This window comes from Gossypium arboreum, chromosome 11, assembly GCF_025698485.1.
Source record: "Gossypium arboreum isolate Shixiya-1 chromosome 11, ASM2569848v2, whole genome shotgun sequence".
Classification (NCBI taxonomy): domain Eukaryota; kingdom Viridiplantae; phylum Streptophyta; class Magnoliopsida; order Malvales; family Malvaceae; genus Gossypium; species Gossypium arboreum.
Genome location: NC_069080.1, coordinates 127,362,510 through 127,382,300, shown reverse-complemented (window position 1 = coordinate 127,382,300; position 19,791 = coordinate 127,362,510). Strand labels below are relative to the sequence as shown.

Below are 19,791 nucleotides of genomic sequence, written 5' to 3'. Positions count from 1 at the left end.
AGAATTGGCTGGTATTTGCAATGAGATGTATTTAATATTTGTTATATGTTATTCTTATTTTTTTTGAAAGAATATATTATTATTATATACCCATAACATCTTATATTATTAACATAATGATCAATTTAATCCTCAACATTTATATTTTTGTCAATTTGACTTTTATTCTTTTCTTGAGTTAAATTTAGTCTTTAGCATTTCAAAAAGAGTCAAATTATTTTTTAATGGAAACAATGACTAAAACATTATTTTTTTAAACATTGTTGGCATTGCAAATCATACGGGAGTTTATATACATATCATGCTAACATAATATAATTTGTTTAATATATCATGTTAACAAATAATTCAAAAACTATAAAAATAAAAAAAATTAAAAAAATCAAAATTAAAATTAAAAGAAATGTAAAAATTTTGTGAATTCGTTTTGGTTGCAGCCCTTCATCCATATCCTCGTAGATATTACGTTTTCGCTTTATAAGGGAACCATTGCCTATTGATCCCACATCATCAGAGTATTGCTGGATATCTTCAAAATTCGCACAACACTGACTACTATGCAGCTCTTGTATTTGTTCCATATCTTCCAAATCTCTCTCATAGACTAATCTAGCACCACACTTCTTCACCTTAACACTGGCTATGCAAATCCCTACTTCGAAAGACAACTCAAGTTCCTGATCTAAGCAATCTGTTGCCCATAAATTATCGGTTTCACATCCACCACATTTGTGTTTCAAGGAAATCTGATACAACTCGTCACGTGAGAAATAACGAATGAAAATGTGGTCCTTCATCACGGGCTGTTCTTCAGGCGGGAAAATACAGATACCCCACCTGGCCTCTCGAGGATTTCTACCCTGGAAATTAGATTGAGTGCAATTGGCTTGTCTAGAATATCTATTATTAATAAAAGCTGCACACATGAGTTCCTCAGCCCTTGAAGCATCATCACTGACAAAAATGCAGCACAATACAACTCCCATCCATTGACTATCATTCCAAACTTCCAGAGGCAAATCTATCTTAATCGAAGAGTCATTTCTCTGTTGACTAAACCATTCCGGAGTTTCACTTCCAGGCATAATAATATCAAATACTTCTCTTGAATTTCCAAATACCTGCAAAATAAAACTCTAGTTGTTAATTGTTTGGTAACTAACACCATGAATAATTATTAGACTGTGAAAGAAACAAAGATATTAACGAACCTTTAGATGGTTTTTCAGCAATGTTAAGGCATCGATGTTCTCAGCCAATCTGTAGCAGTGAATACCATTATACTTAGACCAATAGATCGAATTGTATACTTTTGATGGATTTGCAACTAATTCAAGTGAAGTACAACCATCTGTCCACACATTTTTTATACTTGTTAGAAGTTCAGGCAACGATTTAAGCTCCTTGCAATTCGACAATCGAAGAAATTCAAGCTTGGAAAGACGAGTAAGAGAAGAAGGTATGCCGATGAAGTTGTTACCACTGAGATCAAGTTCTTCTAATGAATATAGACAACAAATATCACCAGGAATATCGAAAAGATTGCAGTCCCTTAGATTCAGCTCTTTTAATGAACTCAAACCTAACAATGAAGGTAACATCGAAGTCATGGAATTTATCCTTCCTCTTTGAATTGCCTTGCGCCCATCGAATGACAAAACTATAAGATTTTTTAATTGAGAAATGAAGGATGGCGGTTTTCGTAAGGCTGTTTTTCTTAAGTCAAGCTCTTCCAAAAACTCTAGTTGCTGCAAATTCTCTGGCAAATAATCAACTTTATAACAACCAGAAAGATTAAGAGTTTTTAAACTTTTACACCCACCTATGCTCCCTGGGACACTCACAAGGTTCCTGCAATCTTTCAAATTTAACAAAACAAGACTGCTCAGATTTCCAACAGATGGATGAATATATACTAATCTAGTACAACCTTTCAAAACCAAAATTTCAAGATTTGGGGCAGTTGTTAAGTCCGGTGCCTTGATCAGGTTTTCGGACCCTTTGAGGTTGAGCACTTTCAACTTATACAGGGGCTGTTGAAAACAATAATAAATTAGAGATAAAAGAGAGAATAATATAGGAAAGCTCATTTTTATTGTTTTTCTTCAATGGAAATAAAAAATTCATCTTTCTTCTCAAAATAAGATAGAAAACAATGATCAAATTAGTTAATTCTTACTATGTTTTCTTTCCATAGTTGTTCAATTTTGCTATAAGATAGGAGAAGTGCAACAAGATTTTCTGGTTGGAAGCTTGAAGGTAAAGATTTTAAAGAATATTCTGTCCAATCTAAAAGTCATAGCTCATTAGAAAGATAGGTAAAATCATGACAATTTGAACAACAAAGGACTTTAAGTAGTCTTAATCTTTTCATCTTTATGAAGGCATCTGCACTCAAAGTGAGAGTCTTGTTCATTTCCCTAGGTAAAACAAAAATATGATTTCAGATATACAAAACACCTATATCCAAATTTGAATAACATAGCTTCAAAGAATTGGAGTTGATATTCACAAACTCACACAGCTAGAAACCATGATATACACATAAGAAAAGTGTTTGGCTAAAAGAGAGAATGTAAGAAATAGATACAACCAAATGCAATGACATTACAATTACGCCAAAATACATGCAACGAACTTTCACAATTACAACAAACATACTCTTAACAACTGTATATAATGAATACAGACCAGCAAAGTTCGATTCGAAAATAAATTTTAAAATAAAAATATTTAAAAAATTCAAAATTTATATTTTTGAAAATTATAAAATTTTAAAAAATCTAAAAATATATAAAAAGTTAAAATTCAAAAATTTCTAAAATTGGAGACCTAAATAAATAAATTAACTATTCAAGTTTATCATACTAAACTATCTTTTTTTTCTTATTTTGCTTTGGAATTTTTCAAATATATATGGTTTCAAATTTATGTTCTCTAAAATGAAATTACTTATATTATAACAAAGTTTTAATTTGAGATGTTTAATTTTTAATTTAACTCTAACAATTTTACTCGATTCGACTCGATCGACTCAAATTTCATTTCACTCGACTTGATTCGAAAAAAAATCAAATCAAGTTAGGATGATAAGATAGAATTCATCAATCAATTAACTCGAAATTTTTATTAGATTTGATCGAACACTCACCCTTAATAATGAATACATACATTTATATCATTTTGCTAACACATACCACTCTTTTTCCTTTTTTTTGAAATATTAAGCATGAAAGATTTTTGCCACTTCTTTTATTATTATTATTTTTACAAAAAAAATATACATAAATATATGTTTGTATGTTTTCTTACCTTTTATTGTCAATAATCATGCCTTCAATCATCTCTGTAGCCTAAACATAAAAATTTAAACATAAGACCAAAACTCTTGAAATTTACATTTATGATTATCAAAGCTTGTTTAGCATCATTTATTATGTGTTGAAATTAATAAACAAAAACAAACTAAATAAAACAATTTTCAACTAAAGTTATTCAATGAAATAACATTCTATTTTATACATCTCGTGCATGTCTTTTTAATATTTATAATAAAAAAATAAAATAACACTTCCTAGAAATATAGAGGACAAATGTACTCATTTTACTTTGTCGATATTTAAAATAAACACTTAAACACTTTATAAATATAATAGACCTTTTAATACTAGAATATATAATTTTATGGAATGACTTACTGTGTTTTTTGTTAGCATATGATAAACATCTTTTTCTGCCCACAATCTACAACGTTTTCCAGGTTCAGCAATAGATTTTTCCCTAACAATTTTTCTTCCCATTTCTTGTAGTAAGTCATGCATCCACAATTTGTTGTCTTCATTAACTGTTAGTAGAGATTTTTTAATGAGAATATCAACTCCAATATCGGGAAAAAACTCACAGCCATCTAATACTTTCATTACAAAATCTTTCTCCTTCCCGTTAAAGAAGCATGCTATATCTAAAAATATATTCTGCTCAGTTTGGTCCAATCCATCAAAGCTTATTTGAAGTCTGTCAAGAATTTCTTTATTAGAATCTCTTTCAAGTCTTTCTATTGCACTTCTCCATTGAGCTGCATCTCGGCCACACAAAAAGGAACCCAAAACTTCAAGAGCTAAGGGAAGGCCTCCAACATATTTTAAAACACATTTAGAAAGATCACTAAAATCATTTTCTAGCCTTGTCTCACCATTAAAAGCTTTCAAATTGAAAAGTCGGAGTGCTTCATATGCATTCAATGTTGTAGGCTTATACACGTCATCAACTCCATAAGATCGGAGTAAATGTTCATCTCTTGTTGTTACAATGATTCTGCTCCCTAAACCGAACCAGTCACGCCTCCCAACTAAGCATTTTAAGTGTTGTAGGTTATCAATATCATCAAGAACAACAAGAACCTTTTTGTTAGATAACCTGTGGTTAATTATGGCATTCCCTTCATGAACATTGAAGAAATTAAAGCATTCCTCAGGCAAGATTTGAGAAAGAAGTTGTTTCTGTAACGAAACAAGTCCACGTGTATTTGAAACTTCTCTAACATTAGCAAGAAAGCTTTTACCTTCGAAATGAGGTGACATTTGAGTGGAAACAACTCTTGCAAGAGTTGTTTTACAGATGCCACCCATTTCACAAATTCCAATAATTCGGACTTCATCTTCACCAATATCTATTTTTGCATACAACTCCTCTAAGCGTGAACTAATTCCAACCAACTCATCATGGACAATTGGATATGTTTCACATAATTTTGCTGATATCTTTCTAACGATGTCTCTGATAAATTCGGTTTCATGCCTATAAACACAAACAAAAAAAGGAATTTGGTCTCTAAACGGGAAATCAACAGCTAATGGACATGGGTGTATATATTGATATAACATGTATTCTAATCTATATGGTTTTTTTTTTGGGTTTGCTCGGCTAAATCTAAATTTTCAATTTGCTTTGGGTATGATGTCTGTGTTGTTTATATTTCTTTGGGTTTTCTTGTTCTTTTGGTGGGGAGAGATGGGTTTTTTGTTTCTTGATTCGGAGGGTCGGGGCAGCAGTTTTGTAGTGTTGTCTGAAAGGCCTTGGGTCAAGAGTCTGATATCGGGAGTTTTGGGTTTCATGGTCTCTTCATCAAGTGGTAATGATTTTCAACAGAGATTGAAATTTTACTATGAAATAGAGAAGAATATCATGTAAGCAGTAAAATTGGAAAATAGAGAAGATATGAAGGAGTTACCTGTGATTTAAATGCCATCCCTTAATGTTTGCGACTTGAGTCAAAGCATTTCGCCACCTTTGGACCTTATCTTCATCATATCTCTTTTCATGTTCCACAAAGGCTTCTTCAACTTTTCCTTTCTGTTTTCTCAAATCAGATGGATCCACGTCATAGAAAACTGGAAACACTTTATAACCCTTGTCCTTTTTCTGCTTAACAATCGCACTAAGTTCGTCCAAACACCAACCCGAAGAAGCATAAGATTCTGAAAATACGATTACGGAGCACCATGATTGCTGAATGGCTTTAAACAGTTCTGGCGCGATCTCTTCGCCGGCCTCCAGCTTTGGATCATCCCTGAAGGTGATTATTCTGCTCCTTTTCAGAGCATCATAAAGATGATCAGTGAAGTTTTTGCGAGTATCTTCACCTCTAAAACTTAAGAAAACATCATATTTCCTTCTAGAAATGGAGGATGAAGTTGAAGGCAATGACAACATGATGAGAAAAAAAGATAACTGACACTAGTGTTCAAAATCGGAAAACAGATGTCAGATATCATAAAGAAACTACAAACAGTCTTTTAAATATAGGAGCATGAAGAATAAGAAGAATAGATCAAATTTGCAAGGAAAGTAAACAGAGGTTTCTAGGCAATTTCCCCGTAGATATGAAAGCGTGTAGTAATTTGAATCACTTTTAAATGACCTTAAAATCTTATTTTTAATTGGAAAAATATATAAACACACTTTAATTGATTATTTAAAATTTATTGACTTTAGTTGGTATTAATATTATTGTTGTCAATACAGAAAGAGATAAACTTGAATGCGTTGTGTATGGGCCCAATTTTGCCCGACCCATTTAAATGAAAACCCAAAAAATATAAGTAATCCGCTTACAAAAAGTTTTAACCCAAATACATGCCTAAATTTTGTAGGCCCGAAACAAAAAAAACCTAGACCCCAACCCAATTTTTGATAGCCCAATAGGCCCAGAACCCAAGCCAATTTTGGCAGACCTAGAAACCCTAGTTTCTTTCCAGCGCCGCGCACCCCACGTGCCTCGTTGGCACGTCCAACGCCCGATGCTCGTCCCCCCTGACACCGTTTGCACCAAAATGGCAAACCTCTGCCTCGTTGACCCTCAAAGCCTGCAAAAACAGAGACCAAAAGAAAGCAAGAAGCAGAAACGAAGACAGAACAGGAACAACAATAGCAGATAGAATAGCAGACTAGTAATAAACAGTGTATAATATTTCGGCTATAAAAAACCGAAACTAAAAAACAATGTTTTTTTACACGCGCATAGAAATCAATCAAAAAACAGAGAATATTGGCAAAAGGTGATTTTTAGTTTTTTTTTTCTTCTTCTCAAGTTCATAAAGCATACATATACAAATATCAAAAAAGGGGTCTTTCTTACCGTCTTCGGGTTGGGGAAGTCAGAAACGATAGGTTAAGTCAGAACCGAAGGGTTCCTTTGGCTTTCTCAGACTTGCTGAGGGGTCTTTTGTGTTTGGGGTTTAGATCTGGGGTGAGGAGAGCGAAAGGGGCAAAAAAGGGCTTTGTTTCGCGCCTCCGGTCGCTGTGCATGGTGGTCGCCGGCGACGGACGGGCAGTAATCAGGTGGCCGAAATCGCCCAGGCCAGAAGAACCTCTCTCTCTCTTCCCTTTTTTTTTTTTAAAAGCGCACTGATGAAATGATGATGTTTCAAAAAAATTTTGTTTTTATAGACATACGAAACGATGCCGTCTTGAGTTAAGTCCAATAACCCAAAACCGATGCCGTTTTATGCCATTCCCGTGCGACCCGACCCGAACCAAACCATCAGGATCCGCGCGTTGCTGCGGTGAATGGGCTATTTACGCTCGTGGTCCTTCCAAAATTTGTGGTTATTTTAATTTGGTCCCTTTGTTTACCATTTTATTTTATAAATTTGACCCAATAACTTCGTTATTCTTTCCAATCGAATCCCTGACCCATCAGTGCACTGGAACACGGACACGTGTCCAGATATTGGTTTTTTTCGATTGGTCCTCAAACTCCATGCGTATATTTATTTTCGACCCCGTATTTCAACTCTGTTTTAGTTTTTATCTCCAATTTTATTTTTATTTTGATTTAGCCTGTAATCAGTTCAATTTTAGTCCCTTTATTATTCATTTATTTATTCATTTTTCATATACATTTTTATTTTTTTTGTTTTGTTTCTCTTTTATACATATATATTGTTTTTAAATTGTCTTATGAACTATATATTTAAATTTGTTTTTACTAATTGTATATAACTCACTATTTTAAGATTCGTTTGATATTTTATGTGTGGATTCACTTTAACGTTTTTGCTTTGTTTTTATTTGTACAATTATTTTGAAGTATTTTGGTCATATTATGTTAATGTTTTGTGCAATATCTCGTATAAATATTTTATATATATTTATACATGTATTATTTCAATAGAGTCTTTGTTCATTGTAATTTTAATATCCTTTTAGTTTTTTCCATGTGTGTGTTAAACCTATTTAACAATCTTACTTTGATTTATAAAAATCATTATTTTGAAGTTCATTTTACATAATATTGTTTTAATTATTTATGTAAGGTTTCATCTAAACGTTTAATGTTTGGCCTATAATAAAACTAGTTTAATTCTATATACATATTTAATCCCATGTTATTCTCGCATCTATTTTTTTAAAATTTATTTATGTATATATATGTTTTTAAATTTATTGTATGTATAAGTGTTTCCTAATCTCATATTTCATTATATATCTTTACTCTCCTTTTATATTCTATGTATATTATTAATCTCATTTTATTTTCGCATGTACTTTCTTTTAAATTTATTTTACGTAATATGTATTGATAGTATTTAAAGAAAAATCTCACATGTCTCTTTTACGTATATATATTGGTATTTATATTTGATCTATATATCACTAAATTAGTGTTTGCATATATAGCTTTATTACATACATAATTATGTTTTTTAATTTTGTTGTATATGACTTGTGGAAAAATTAATTTAGTCTCATATACATTATTAATTTCATGCAAAATTTTACAACTAATAATTCCCAAATTTATTTATATATATATATATATATATATATACATTTTGTGGACCTATTATGTATATTTTTAAAGTTATATCTTATTATGTACCCTTGCTATACTTTCACATTCTACATATCATCAAATTTTTCTTTATTAAGTGTATTTTGATAAACATTTTACATGTGTATATTATTTGATTTAAAAGTTTTCATTCTATTATACATGCTTTAATGAATGCATATATATCTTTTGTTTGCTTTTACAAATAGTTTCAATTCATTTATAGTATATTATGTGTTCATCCTTTTAAATTTGTCTCATATTTTTTTTGTATATACATATATATTGTATATTTTTAAAAGTTCTTCATATTTTTACATTATTTATTTTAAATCCATGTCTTATCATTTTAAAATTTACTTTACGTTTTATTCATTTTAACTTGTTCTATACTTTCTTAATTGTTATATATTATTTAATTCATTTGTCTTTAATTATTAGTGATTAGTATTTAAATGATGCATGTTGTATAATTATTACCTTTGTGTATTTTAATTTGTTTATTTCGTAGTTTTGCATTATTGTTATTCATCCATATAACGTTGTGTTCATGTATCCTTGCTCTAGGCTCATTACTATGTTTTACTTCATATCATCGCCTCATGAATTTAATCCCAACATGTTTATCCAACTTAGATCGATTTATTTTCATCCAAACAAATAACGTACGTCGCTTAAATATTATATTCGTTATCATTCAAAAACAAAAAATTTCAAAAAAAATAATAAGGCAATGTTTCGTGTTTTAGAACATCGAGAAATTGTGCCCTAACTCACGGGGTTTCGGTTCTCTCGTTGATTTTAAATAGCCAAATATCCTTTTGAGTTTTTAAAATACATAGATTTTCCATTTAAATTAAAGACAAACTTGCGCTCGGGAATTCATGATATCGTGTCCTAACTTATGGGATGTGATACTCCGATATCTCGAGACGAGGAAATCTTTAATGATCGTTTTAATCTAATTCAAGCGTCTTTTTTAATTGATGTTAATATAAAAAGGGATCGTATTTCAAATATATTCCCGATTTTCAACTTTCAACATTAGGACACTAAATAATCAATTAGGCACCAATTTTGGGCGTGACGAGTGTGCTAACCCTTCCTCGCAGGTAACTGACTCCCGAACCCATTCTCTTAAGTTTCGTAGACCGAAAATGCCATTTTAGTAAACTAAAATATTTTATTAAACTAAAATATTTTATTAAAACAAGGGTGATCCGATCACACCCAAATAAAGATCGGTGGCGACTCCCGTTTTGATGTTCATTTTCAAATAGAGTCGATTCCCGTTTTAAAAAAAAATGGTTTCGACACGTTGAATGATGCTACACTTATATGAAAGAAGTAAATACAAAAAATTATTATAACACATAAAAATATTAATTTTTTTACAATAATAAATTAAAGTTAAATTATTTACCACCAAAACAATATCTTCAAAAATAGTCTAAGTAAATGATACATAGTTTTAAATTCTTTTTATCAAATAAACAAAAATCAAATTGGCATAAACTAAAAGCAAACCGAGATTTTAATAATTATTTACCACTTTATTAATTTTTATATTAAATATAATAAATTGTTTATAAAATTATTATTTAAAGCCTATGTCAATTGTTCGAGCGGTTTTACTGTATTCTCGCAAGAAAAAAAAAACAAAATATGCCAAAATTTTGAACGTTATACCATTACTAAAATTTCAAACAAAGCATTACTAAAAGTTGCATAAAATGAAAAATGAAGGAAAAGGGTGATGAATTTGTGGAAACTGAAACAATCCAAGGCAACCTTAATTGCTTTTCTCGTGGAATATTCCTCCTGTTTCTTATTAATACAATCTTTAATTCTAGTATGGTAAAACAAAACCTAAGGTAAAGATTTAAGAAAAAAACTAAAAATTAAATCCCAATTTTTACATATTATATCGTTTAGTCATAATTTTAAAAATTAGTCCTCAAAAATTACAAATATTCTCAATTTGGTCCTAATTCTAAGAAATTCAAAGAAAATTTGAATTTATTATTATTATTTTGAAAATATTTATGTACTTTTATATATTTCTTTGAATTTTTTAAATAAGGATCAATTTGAATATATTTGTAAATTTTAACTAAATCAATATAATATGTTGGAACTAAATGCCAAACACAAACACTTAATAAAAAATAAAAAGGTTAGCAAATAAGGTGTTTGAGCTTTAAAGGAAGGCTGGTGACTGAGGATTTAGCGATTCATTCAGCAATCCAACTTTCTCCACAATTTTTGTCCCTAATTAATGTTACTCTCCCAACGGCCCATTATAAAATCGAAAATTTCTCATCCCTTTAGGTTGTGGCTCTGCCTCAGTCTCCTCGCACACCTAACTCACAACTATTACATAAAGTGGAGCAAACAATTAGACTCAATAATTATAGTGTGGAAGGCCAACAATTTGAACCATGATAAAGCCTCCCTAATGGCAAAACAAATATAGTGGAAATAAACAATGTCGAAGCAAGTGAAAATATATAATCCTAATCCTAATCCTAAAGGTAACGTGTTAGGTTATTCAAATATATTAAAAAAAGAAAGAAAGACTAAGACCTCCAGCCAGCCATCCCAATTTATAAATTATGATCGCATACACTTCCAAGAAATAAAAAAGGAATAGGTAGGTACAGAAATGATGATTAAATTATTGTTTAACAATAGTTTGAAATTTAACAGAAATGCTAAAGTGAGTTTGTTTTTATTAGTCTAGTAATAAATTTAGTCCTCAAATCTACAAATTTGTTATTTTAATTTAAATTCTAAAAAAATCAATAAATTTACCTCTTAATATTTGTAAAATAACATTTTTATTTTTAAAATTTTGTCAAATTTAATTTTTTTAAAATTCTATAGATTATGATGGGAAAAGTTGAATTTATTTTGATTGAATTTGGAATATTCAATGGGTATCAGGAAATTTGTGTGGAAATATGAAAGGGTGTAGTGGTAGAAGACAAGTTGGGTCACAGATCAGAAAAGGAAGAATCCAACAAGGTTGACAAATTTTAATTATTAACTTTTAATAAATAAAAAATGTTAGACGGTTGGTTTTATTATGGACCAGATATTATTATAAAATATATATATTTCATAGATTACTTTCTAACCCTAATTATTAAAAATATTAAGAAAAGAGTAGCCAGCCATCCCCAAATTATTAATTTGTATAGAAAATAGTAAATTATAAACACATACACTTCCAAGAAATAAAAAAACAAAGGACAACACCTTATCCTAGTCTCAAAATAATTTTACACCTTTTCATATATTTTTGTAATAATAATATTTTAATGATTTGACCATTAAATTTATCAAAATAATCGTATTTATAGTAAATATATAAATTTAAACTAATCCAATGTTTCTATTATATCAATCTAAAATATTGTATATATTAATATTTTTGAGCCGTTGAAAATTTAAAAAAAATTAAATTTTTTTGTTTACATCAATTTTGACATACATTAATTATTTTTATAAAATGGAATATAAAATACGATAATGAGATAATTAAGTTCCTTAAAATGAAAAATTAAGGAAAAGAGTGATGAATTTATCGAAACAATCCTCTCCTCTTGGAATGTCTAAAGTCATACTACTTCCGATGCTACATAACATAATCCTCTTCTGTTTCTTATTAATACAATCTTTAATTATTATAGGAGTCAAATTTGACTATTAAACTTTTAGAAGTGGTCGAATTATTATTATTTATTGAAAATATTAACTAAAACGTTAATTTTTAAGCATGATAACTTACATGACAATTTAGATGTATTTCATGCTTCTTTTTTTTAGTTTATGAATTTTTATTTTAAATTTTTTATAATTTTTAAATTATTTGTTGACATAACATATAAGACAAATAGTGTCATGTCAACATGAAGTACATGTGGACTATCACACCAACATCATTAAAATTATGACTAAATTACAAATTTTTATTTTGGATGTATAAAATGAATAACGCTCCAACAAACATTCCATTTTCCCATCAATATCTGTGTACAAGCCCGTTTGACCCCCCTAGCCCAAAACCTATTTCCTAACCCTCAAGCCCAATACCCAAACAAAAGCCCAAATAACTCCCGGGCCGAAATAACCTTAACCCTAGCCTAAATTAACAAATCAGAAACAAAAGGACAAAAAAACCTAGTCTTTGCCTCCCGTGCAGTGCGCCACCGTCATCACGTCCACCGCCTCACCGCCCAAGTTGCACCTGCAAGCATTAATAGGAGTGGACAGAAGCAAGAAAGATAATGGCATACTCGGCTATATATAGCCAAACAGAATGTAAAAAGGGACCTTTTTTTTTTCTTTTTTATTCAAAAACAAAGAGCCTCAATATACTAAATTTCAGCAAGAAACATCACAGACCGAAGCAAAGGTCTATATACTTTCCTTTTTTATTTTTATTTTTCTTTTCTTTTGTCAAATTTGTTTGCATATATAATCTCTATAAACAACACATGCATATTAGATAAATATATAAAATAGCAAAAAAATAATATAAAAAATCTTACCTTTGGGCGATTTCAGGCCACCGTCTACGGTGGCCGGCACGGCGGGCCACTCGCCGGATTCTAGGCTCCCCCAGAGAGAATTCGAGCCCCTTCCCCCTTCCTTTCTTTAAATGTAACACCCCTATCCCGTATCCGTCGTCGGAATAGGTAAAGGGGCATTACCGGACTTGAAACTCATATCAGAACAGTAAAAATTTTTTCATTTTCTTGAAGTAAAGATCATTCAATTGGATAATTGCTAGACACAACCAGGGACAAAATTTAAAAAACTTATAAAAGTAAACATTCATAAGATGTCATATTCGCATAGCTTATATACATTAACCAAAATATCCTCCCATTACTAGTCTATTCTATACATGCCATAAGATAATCCAAAACATAGCAAGTACCAAGCGGTGGATAGTGATAGTGTGACTAGTTGTTGACGATCCCGAGCTCAGTAGCTTCCAAATGAGATCTATAAAACAGAGAAAACAAAGTAAACGGAGTAAGCATTACAATGCTTAGTAAGTTTTAAGCAGTGTCAACAGATAACAATCAAATTATAACATAGTTGTTCGTATTTTTATTTCATTCTTCCTTCGGGCATACCATCCCTTTACCGAATATGCACATCTCATCATATATAATAGGCAGATAAATTCTCACTTGATAGTGATCTCTTATAAACATAGGTACATTACATATTTTCACCTAACTTTCCACATTGACCAAATGCACAATAATCATAGAACAGTCATATTGCTTTACTCATATATGCATCACATAACAACCTTGTGATTTAATCCAAATCAAGCTTAAATATAATCTCAAAAACAGGGGATTTCGGAGTCATTCTAACATTGTCTCACACAACTTTAAATATCTCTTTATAGGAAATTCCTTTGCTTACACGGTTTCTTTTATAAGAAACTAGACTAATTAAGCTTTGATTACATATTTTATTCAGCCTATAATTCCACACCAACAATTTATGGTGATTTTCTAAAATTACGTTACTGCTGCTGTCTTAAGCAAATTATTACAATTTGCTCTTAAATTTCCAAGTCCAAACACTTATGAACTTACCATTTGAGTTTAAAACATATCATGGCGACATCATATCTTATTAAATCAACTCATTATGTCCTATTATGATTGAATTTACTCAACGTTTAATCACTTAAAACTTACCTCGGAAGTGGTCGACGACTAGATATCCACGGCTATTCGTTTACTTTCTCTTTTCCCCTATCCGACTTTGATCCTCTTTGCTCTTAAGCTCCAATTGCTAATATAATTGCCATATGTCTAAGGGCCCCCTTTTGTTCTTCTTTGATCCTAAGAATCGGCTATTGAGAGAAAGAATGGATAAAACTTTGTTTTCATCCCCCTTTTTTTTTCCCATTATAAAAACTTTATTTTATATTTTATAAGTCTTTATTTAATTTTTTAACAAAATGTATATAATATCATTTATTAGCCATCATTACAACAAATAAAATACATATTTTCTCACCTAAAACCATCATGGTCAGCCATTATCATGAAAAATGGAGACTTTGACATGCAAGTCCCCATATTTAATCCATGCAACAATTTGGCCATTTTAAAAATTAACCAACACATTTTCAATGTTTCTCACATAAGCCCTTTTGATTAAATTTGCATTCAATTGACAAAATCAAAGCATCAAAATTTCACACATAAATTGTAACATAAAATAGACATGAAATTTAACAATCAATTATTTGTGTGACTCGATTTTGTGGTCTCGAAACCACTTCCCGACTAGGGTCAAATTAGGGATGTCACATTGTGTGTGTTTTATGTTGAATATTTGTAGAGGTAAATCTTAGCTTTTCCCCTTTATCGAAGCTTTGTTTTTATGGTGTTGTGTTATATATAGGCTAAGGATCAAGAATCAAGAGATGATCTGGATGCAGAAGACCCAAGAGTTGCAGAAGAAATGGAACTGTCATGGGTCACAATTTAAAATCCATGACTATTGCACAAAATACGTCCTAAATAGGCCTATCAGTTAGATGAAGTTCATTTGACCCACAAGAGCTGATTCAATTTAAAGAGCTATTGGTGAAACTTGAGTGGATCAATGATGCCGATATGAGAAGTTAGCTACTTTGGTAAATAGAGAAATTAATTTTAGAAGATTGAATAGAATAACATCTGGTAAGAGTATATATGATTGAATTATGTAAATTTTGTAAATCCCTTGATTGTAGGGATAGACAAATCTTGTCCGTCAATGTAACTTGATCTAGACCGTCCTTTTTGAGAGTGTGCAACTATAAATAGATAGCCTCTATCTCACTTGTAAATCATCTATTCATCCATTGTATCCTTGTATATTTTGAGGATAAATACATAAAAAAGAATAAGGATCAAATTAACAATAAAAAATAATAATTGAGTACTAAATTTTTCATCATTTCTAAAATTCTTCTTGAAAGGCATTCATTTATGCCCTCTCTTATTCCCAAGCATTGCTTCTCGACTTGAAAAAACGTGTTTGGTATAAAGTGTTTTCCCAAAAAAAAGTCAAATATGGCATGCTTTTGCCCCGACATCTCCTAATTCCATAAATAATTTTTTTTTTTAAAAAAAAACTGGCATTTATTGCTAAATTTGCCGATGTTTATAAGACAAACTTTGACTAGTTGCAGACCTATTCTTGAAAAATATCTATGTCCAAGTTCGAATCTAATTGGGTTAGTCAGCTTGTTATTACTATTTAAAATAATAAAATATTACAAATTATTTTATATAAAATTTATATAATTTTATGATTAAATTAAATAAAATTTATTTTTATTATTTAAATCTAATTTTAGTCAAACCGAGCTAGCTGAAATTTGAAAAAGGAAAATCATATCTAAGATCTGATCCATACAAGTCAGACTAAGCAAGTAGTTCAATCCTTGAAGCCTACATATAAACCAATAGTGTAAATATAAATTCAGTCTTTCACAATCCTTATAAGGGCGGTTTTGTAAATCTTGTGAGCTTGGATTGTGACTCCAAATACATATTAAGTTTTGGATGCAAAATCAAACAGTTCAGGCTTAACAATTTTCTATTCTGCTGATGAAATCTATAAATAAATCTTTGTTTTTCTTATTTTATCTCATTTTTATTGTGACGTTTAAAAATTTAAACATTTTAGTTTGCATTCTCGTTTAAAAAAAATATCATTTCGACTTTTTTTAGAAAATTTGATGGTCAAATTTGACTCTTTAAAAAAAGTTGAGAGCAAGATTTAACTCAAAAAAAAAAAAAGAATAAGAGCCAAATGACAAAATGTAAACATTAAGGACTATATTTAACATTATGCCTATATTATTCTTCTTTAATATTTGTTACGTATAAACATATGAATATAATTAATCTTTTAAATATATAAAACAATGTTATAATTAATCACGTTTAATCTTAACAATTTCGAACAAAAATAAAATTACAATTTTACTTGACGAATCTAAATATCATCCAAGGATTTGCACCTTACTTAATTATTAGATGCTTCTTCATGGAGCACATTTGATTATATTTCTTTAATCTGCAATCATAAAATTAAATTATATAAAAATGAATAAATTAAATGAATAATATTTTGAATGTTATCCAGGATATGTATTGTACAAGCCCAATTTTGGGCCCAATACCCAAAACCCACTAAACCTAATTACAAACCAACCCAAATAACTCAGCCCAACTAAGCCCAAACCTCACCTAACCCGAGCCCACTATCCTAAACTCCTCCAAGAAACCCTAGCCGTCAGCACATGCTCCCCACCCCTTTACTCCACCACCAACGCCTGCAAGTGACCTCTGCTCCACCGCCCATTTTCCTACAAAGAGAGAGAATGTAATATAAAAAAAGGATTTGTAATGGCCATTTAAGGCCGAATCAAAGAACGATGTACGGGGGGGAACATTTTGGGTGAAAAATAAAAAGCAATTTTTTATTTTAAACACTAGCAAGAGCAGGGACCACAGCAATATCAAGAGCAAAAAATAGTCCAAACAGAGAATCAACATCTAATAGCCCAAGGTGATTTCATTTAGTTATCATCGTTATTTTCTTTCTTTTTGACCTATTTACTCAAAAATACACATATATTATAAAAAATACAAAAAAAAGAGGTAAAAAAATACCCTTTTGAAACTCGTGCGGTGGCCGGCCACGGCGGTCGGCGCGGAGGCGCTATGGCGGCGACGGTCAGGCTGCTGGCCGGAGCCCTCATCAGCACACGGGCCACCAACAGAGAGGAGAGCTCTCTTCCTTTTTTTTTAAAACACCAAAGAAAAATGAAATTTTTGAAGGATTTTAGGCTTTTATAGCCTTCAAAGCAGCACCGTTTTGGTGCCTGTGCCAGACTCCAAAAGCAGCGCGTTTAGGCGCAACCCGAATCGGACCGACCCGCTAACAAGGGATCTGCGTGTTTTAAATGCGTTTTTGGGGTATTTATGCCCCTAATCCCTCTGCCTTTTTCATCTCCTTTAATTGGATCCCTTTCCTCTGCTTTTGTTTTTTTTATTTTAGCCCATTAATTCGGCTTTTGATTCACTTTGGTCCGCATCGAAACGATACGTTCTGAGGACTTGGAATAATTTCCTGATCAGTCCCTCCATTTATTTCGCGTGTTCAAGTTAATCCCCTTTTCCTTTGTTTATTTTAAATTCGCCTCAAAGTTCCATTTTTAATTCAAATTTCATCCTTTTTTTTCCTCATTATTCTAATTTTATTTTAATATTATTTATAATATCATATTTTATTATTGTTGTATCTTTATTAATAGTTCATTATTATCATCTTATTTAATACTTATATATATATTTATGTTATAAAGTATTATTAATAATTTCAATATTATTCTTCTTATTAACGCATATGTATGTTAATATTATATTATATTTTTATACACGTATACATATTAACATTATACCATGTATAAATATCATATATCTATATATATATTTCTTAAATATATCATATATAATGTGTATATACTTCTAATACTATCATTGCATTCATTTCAATATATATGTATATACCTATGTAATATTATTAATATTTATTTTAAACATTATTATTATCATTTTTAGCATATATATATACTATAAAAGTATTTCAAATATCGCATTTTTATTATGTATATATTTTAAATACGGATACATTTCTTATTACGTGTATTTATCTCTTAATATTGTATTTTATGCATATACCTTAATACTACGTCACTTCTATATTTTTATTTCTCATATTATCTTATATTTATATTTCCATTATTATACCATATCTATTTATTAGCATATCATTATCACTATTATCATTATATATTAGTGTACATTTTATATGTGTATATATACACATTTATATATATAGTTTTTTGTACATATACTATTACTTTAATTTAATATTTTTATTATACTTGCCTTTTTGTATTTCTATATTTTCATTATTATCATATAGTAGCATATATTTTCATGTATATGTATATATATGTTATATAGCATTACTAATAGCTTAATATTATTGTTTTTAGGTGTTTATATGTCACATATGTTTTCGTTAAATAAATATACATCAATCCCCTATTACTTCATACTCATGTTTACTATCATGTTTCAATACCATGCGCTATTATCGTTTCGTACTATTATTATTATTATTATCGTTTTCATTTTCGTTATCGTTGTCATTTTTATTCTTTGCCATGTTTATCATTTGTCTATATTTGCATACTGTTAACCTTGATATTGCTTCATCTTTTACGGTTGATCATGTTATTATTTGACACCGTCGCACCATTATTATATTCTTATACACATCAATGCTATATTTTGCTTCTACATTTTACTATAAATCGCGTTGCTTTTTGTTCAATGTATTAAAACAATTCTTTCATAAAAGCAAAATCCGTTCTTAGGTAGTCCGAGATAATCGTGCCCTAACTTACTGGGTTTCGACTTTTCTCATTTAACCTAAATAACGGAATACTCTTTCAAATCACTATATGAGTTTTGAAAAATGCTTATTCTTGAAGATGCGAAGTGCCGTGCCCTAACTTACCGGGTATGATATTTTGTCATCTCGAAATAAGAATTTTGTTTCGAAATAAAGGCAATATTCGGTGTTTGAGAATTCGAGAAAATGTGCCCTAACTTACCGGGTTTCGACTTCTCTCGTTTATTCTAAATAATCGGATACCCTTTTAATAAAATATACAGATTTCATAAAAGGCAAGCTCGCTCTCGAAAATTCAAGATGTCGTGTCCTAACTTACTGGGTGTGACATTTCATATTTTGAGACGAGAAGGTCTTTAACACTTGAGCTTTTATAAAGAAAGATCGTATTTTAAAATTCTTTCAAGTTTTTTAATTTTCGACACTAAGACACTAATTAATCAACTAGGTACCAATTTTGGGCGTATCGAGGGTGCTAATCCTTCCTCGAGCGTAACCGACTCCCGAACCTGTTTTCTTGATTTGCGTAGACCAAAATTATTGTTTAAATAAATCAAACTATTTATTAAAAATAAACACTTTTATGAGGTGACCCGATCACACCTCGTCAAAAAGGATCGGTGGCGACTCCGGTTCTTTTATTTTCAAAATCCAAGTCGATTCCCGTTTCTAAAAAAAATGGTTACGACATGTATGTACTCAAATATTTTAAGTTAATTGTATATATTGAAAGATTACATTTCATTAGTTGTGGAGTAAAGAAATTGAAAATGAAATAAAAAACTATAAATAATACTGTAGATTAAACAAGTCTTAAAATAAAGAATGAATAGGATAACGCGAATGAAGTAGTTTACCGAAATTGGTGCTCTTCCCCAGTCTTTTCTTTTTGCAACCGTTTTGGTTGCGGCCTTCATCCGAGTGTTATT

At 30.3% G+C, this 19,791-nt stretch overlaps 2 protein-coding genes across 3 annotated transcripts; both read right to left on the bottom strand.

The window, feature by feature from the left end:
* Positions 1-214: 214 nt before the first annotated feature.
* On the bottom strand, positions 215-2,535 carry LOC108472350 (disease resistance-like protein DSC1). Its single transcript, XM_053021393.1, has 3 exons — positions 2,521-2,535; positions 1,212-2,033; positions 215-1,121 (listed from the first exon to the last, which is right to left on the bottom strand). Exons 1-3 carry the CDS (start codon positions 2,533-2,535, stop codon positions 324-326), a joined length of 1,635 nt encoding a protein of 544 aa, XP_052877353.1. The 3' UTR covers positions 215-323.
* Positions 2,536-3,208: 673 nt separating this feature from the next.
* On the bottom strand, positions 3,209-5,901 carry LOC128279292 (disease resistance protein RPV1-like). Of its 2 annotated transcripts, XM_053020979.1 has the most exons (3): positions 5,231-5,901; positions 3,699-4,797; positions 3,209-3,353 (listed from the first exon to the last, which is right to left on the bottom strand). In XM_053020979.1, the coding sequence occupies exons 1-3, from the start codon at positions 5,710-5,712 to the stop codon at positions 3,309-3,311; spliced, it is 1,626 nt and encodes a 541-aa protein (XP_052876939.1). In that variant the 5' UTR covers positions 5,713-5,901; the 3' UTR covers positions 3,209-3,308. The 2 variants fall into 2 exon arrangements, with proteins under 2 accessions (XP_052876939.1, XP_052876938.1); XM_053020978.1 differs by lacking the exon at positions 3,209-3,353 and having other exon boundaries at positions 3,479-4,797.
* Positions 5,902-19,791: the final 13,890 nt, after the last annotated feature.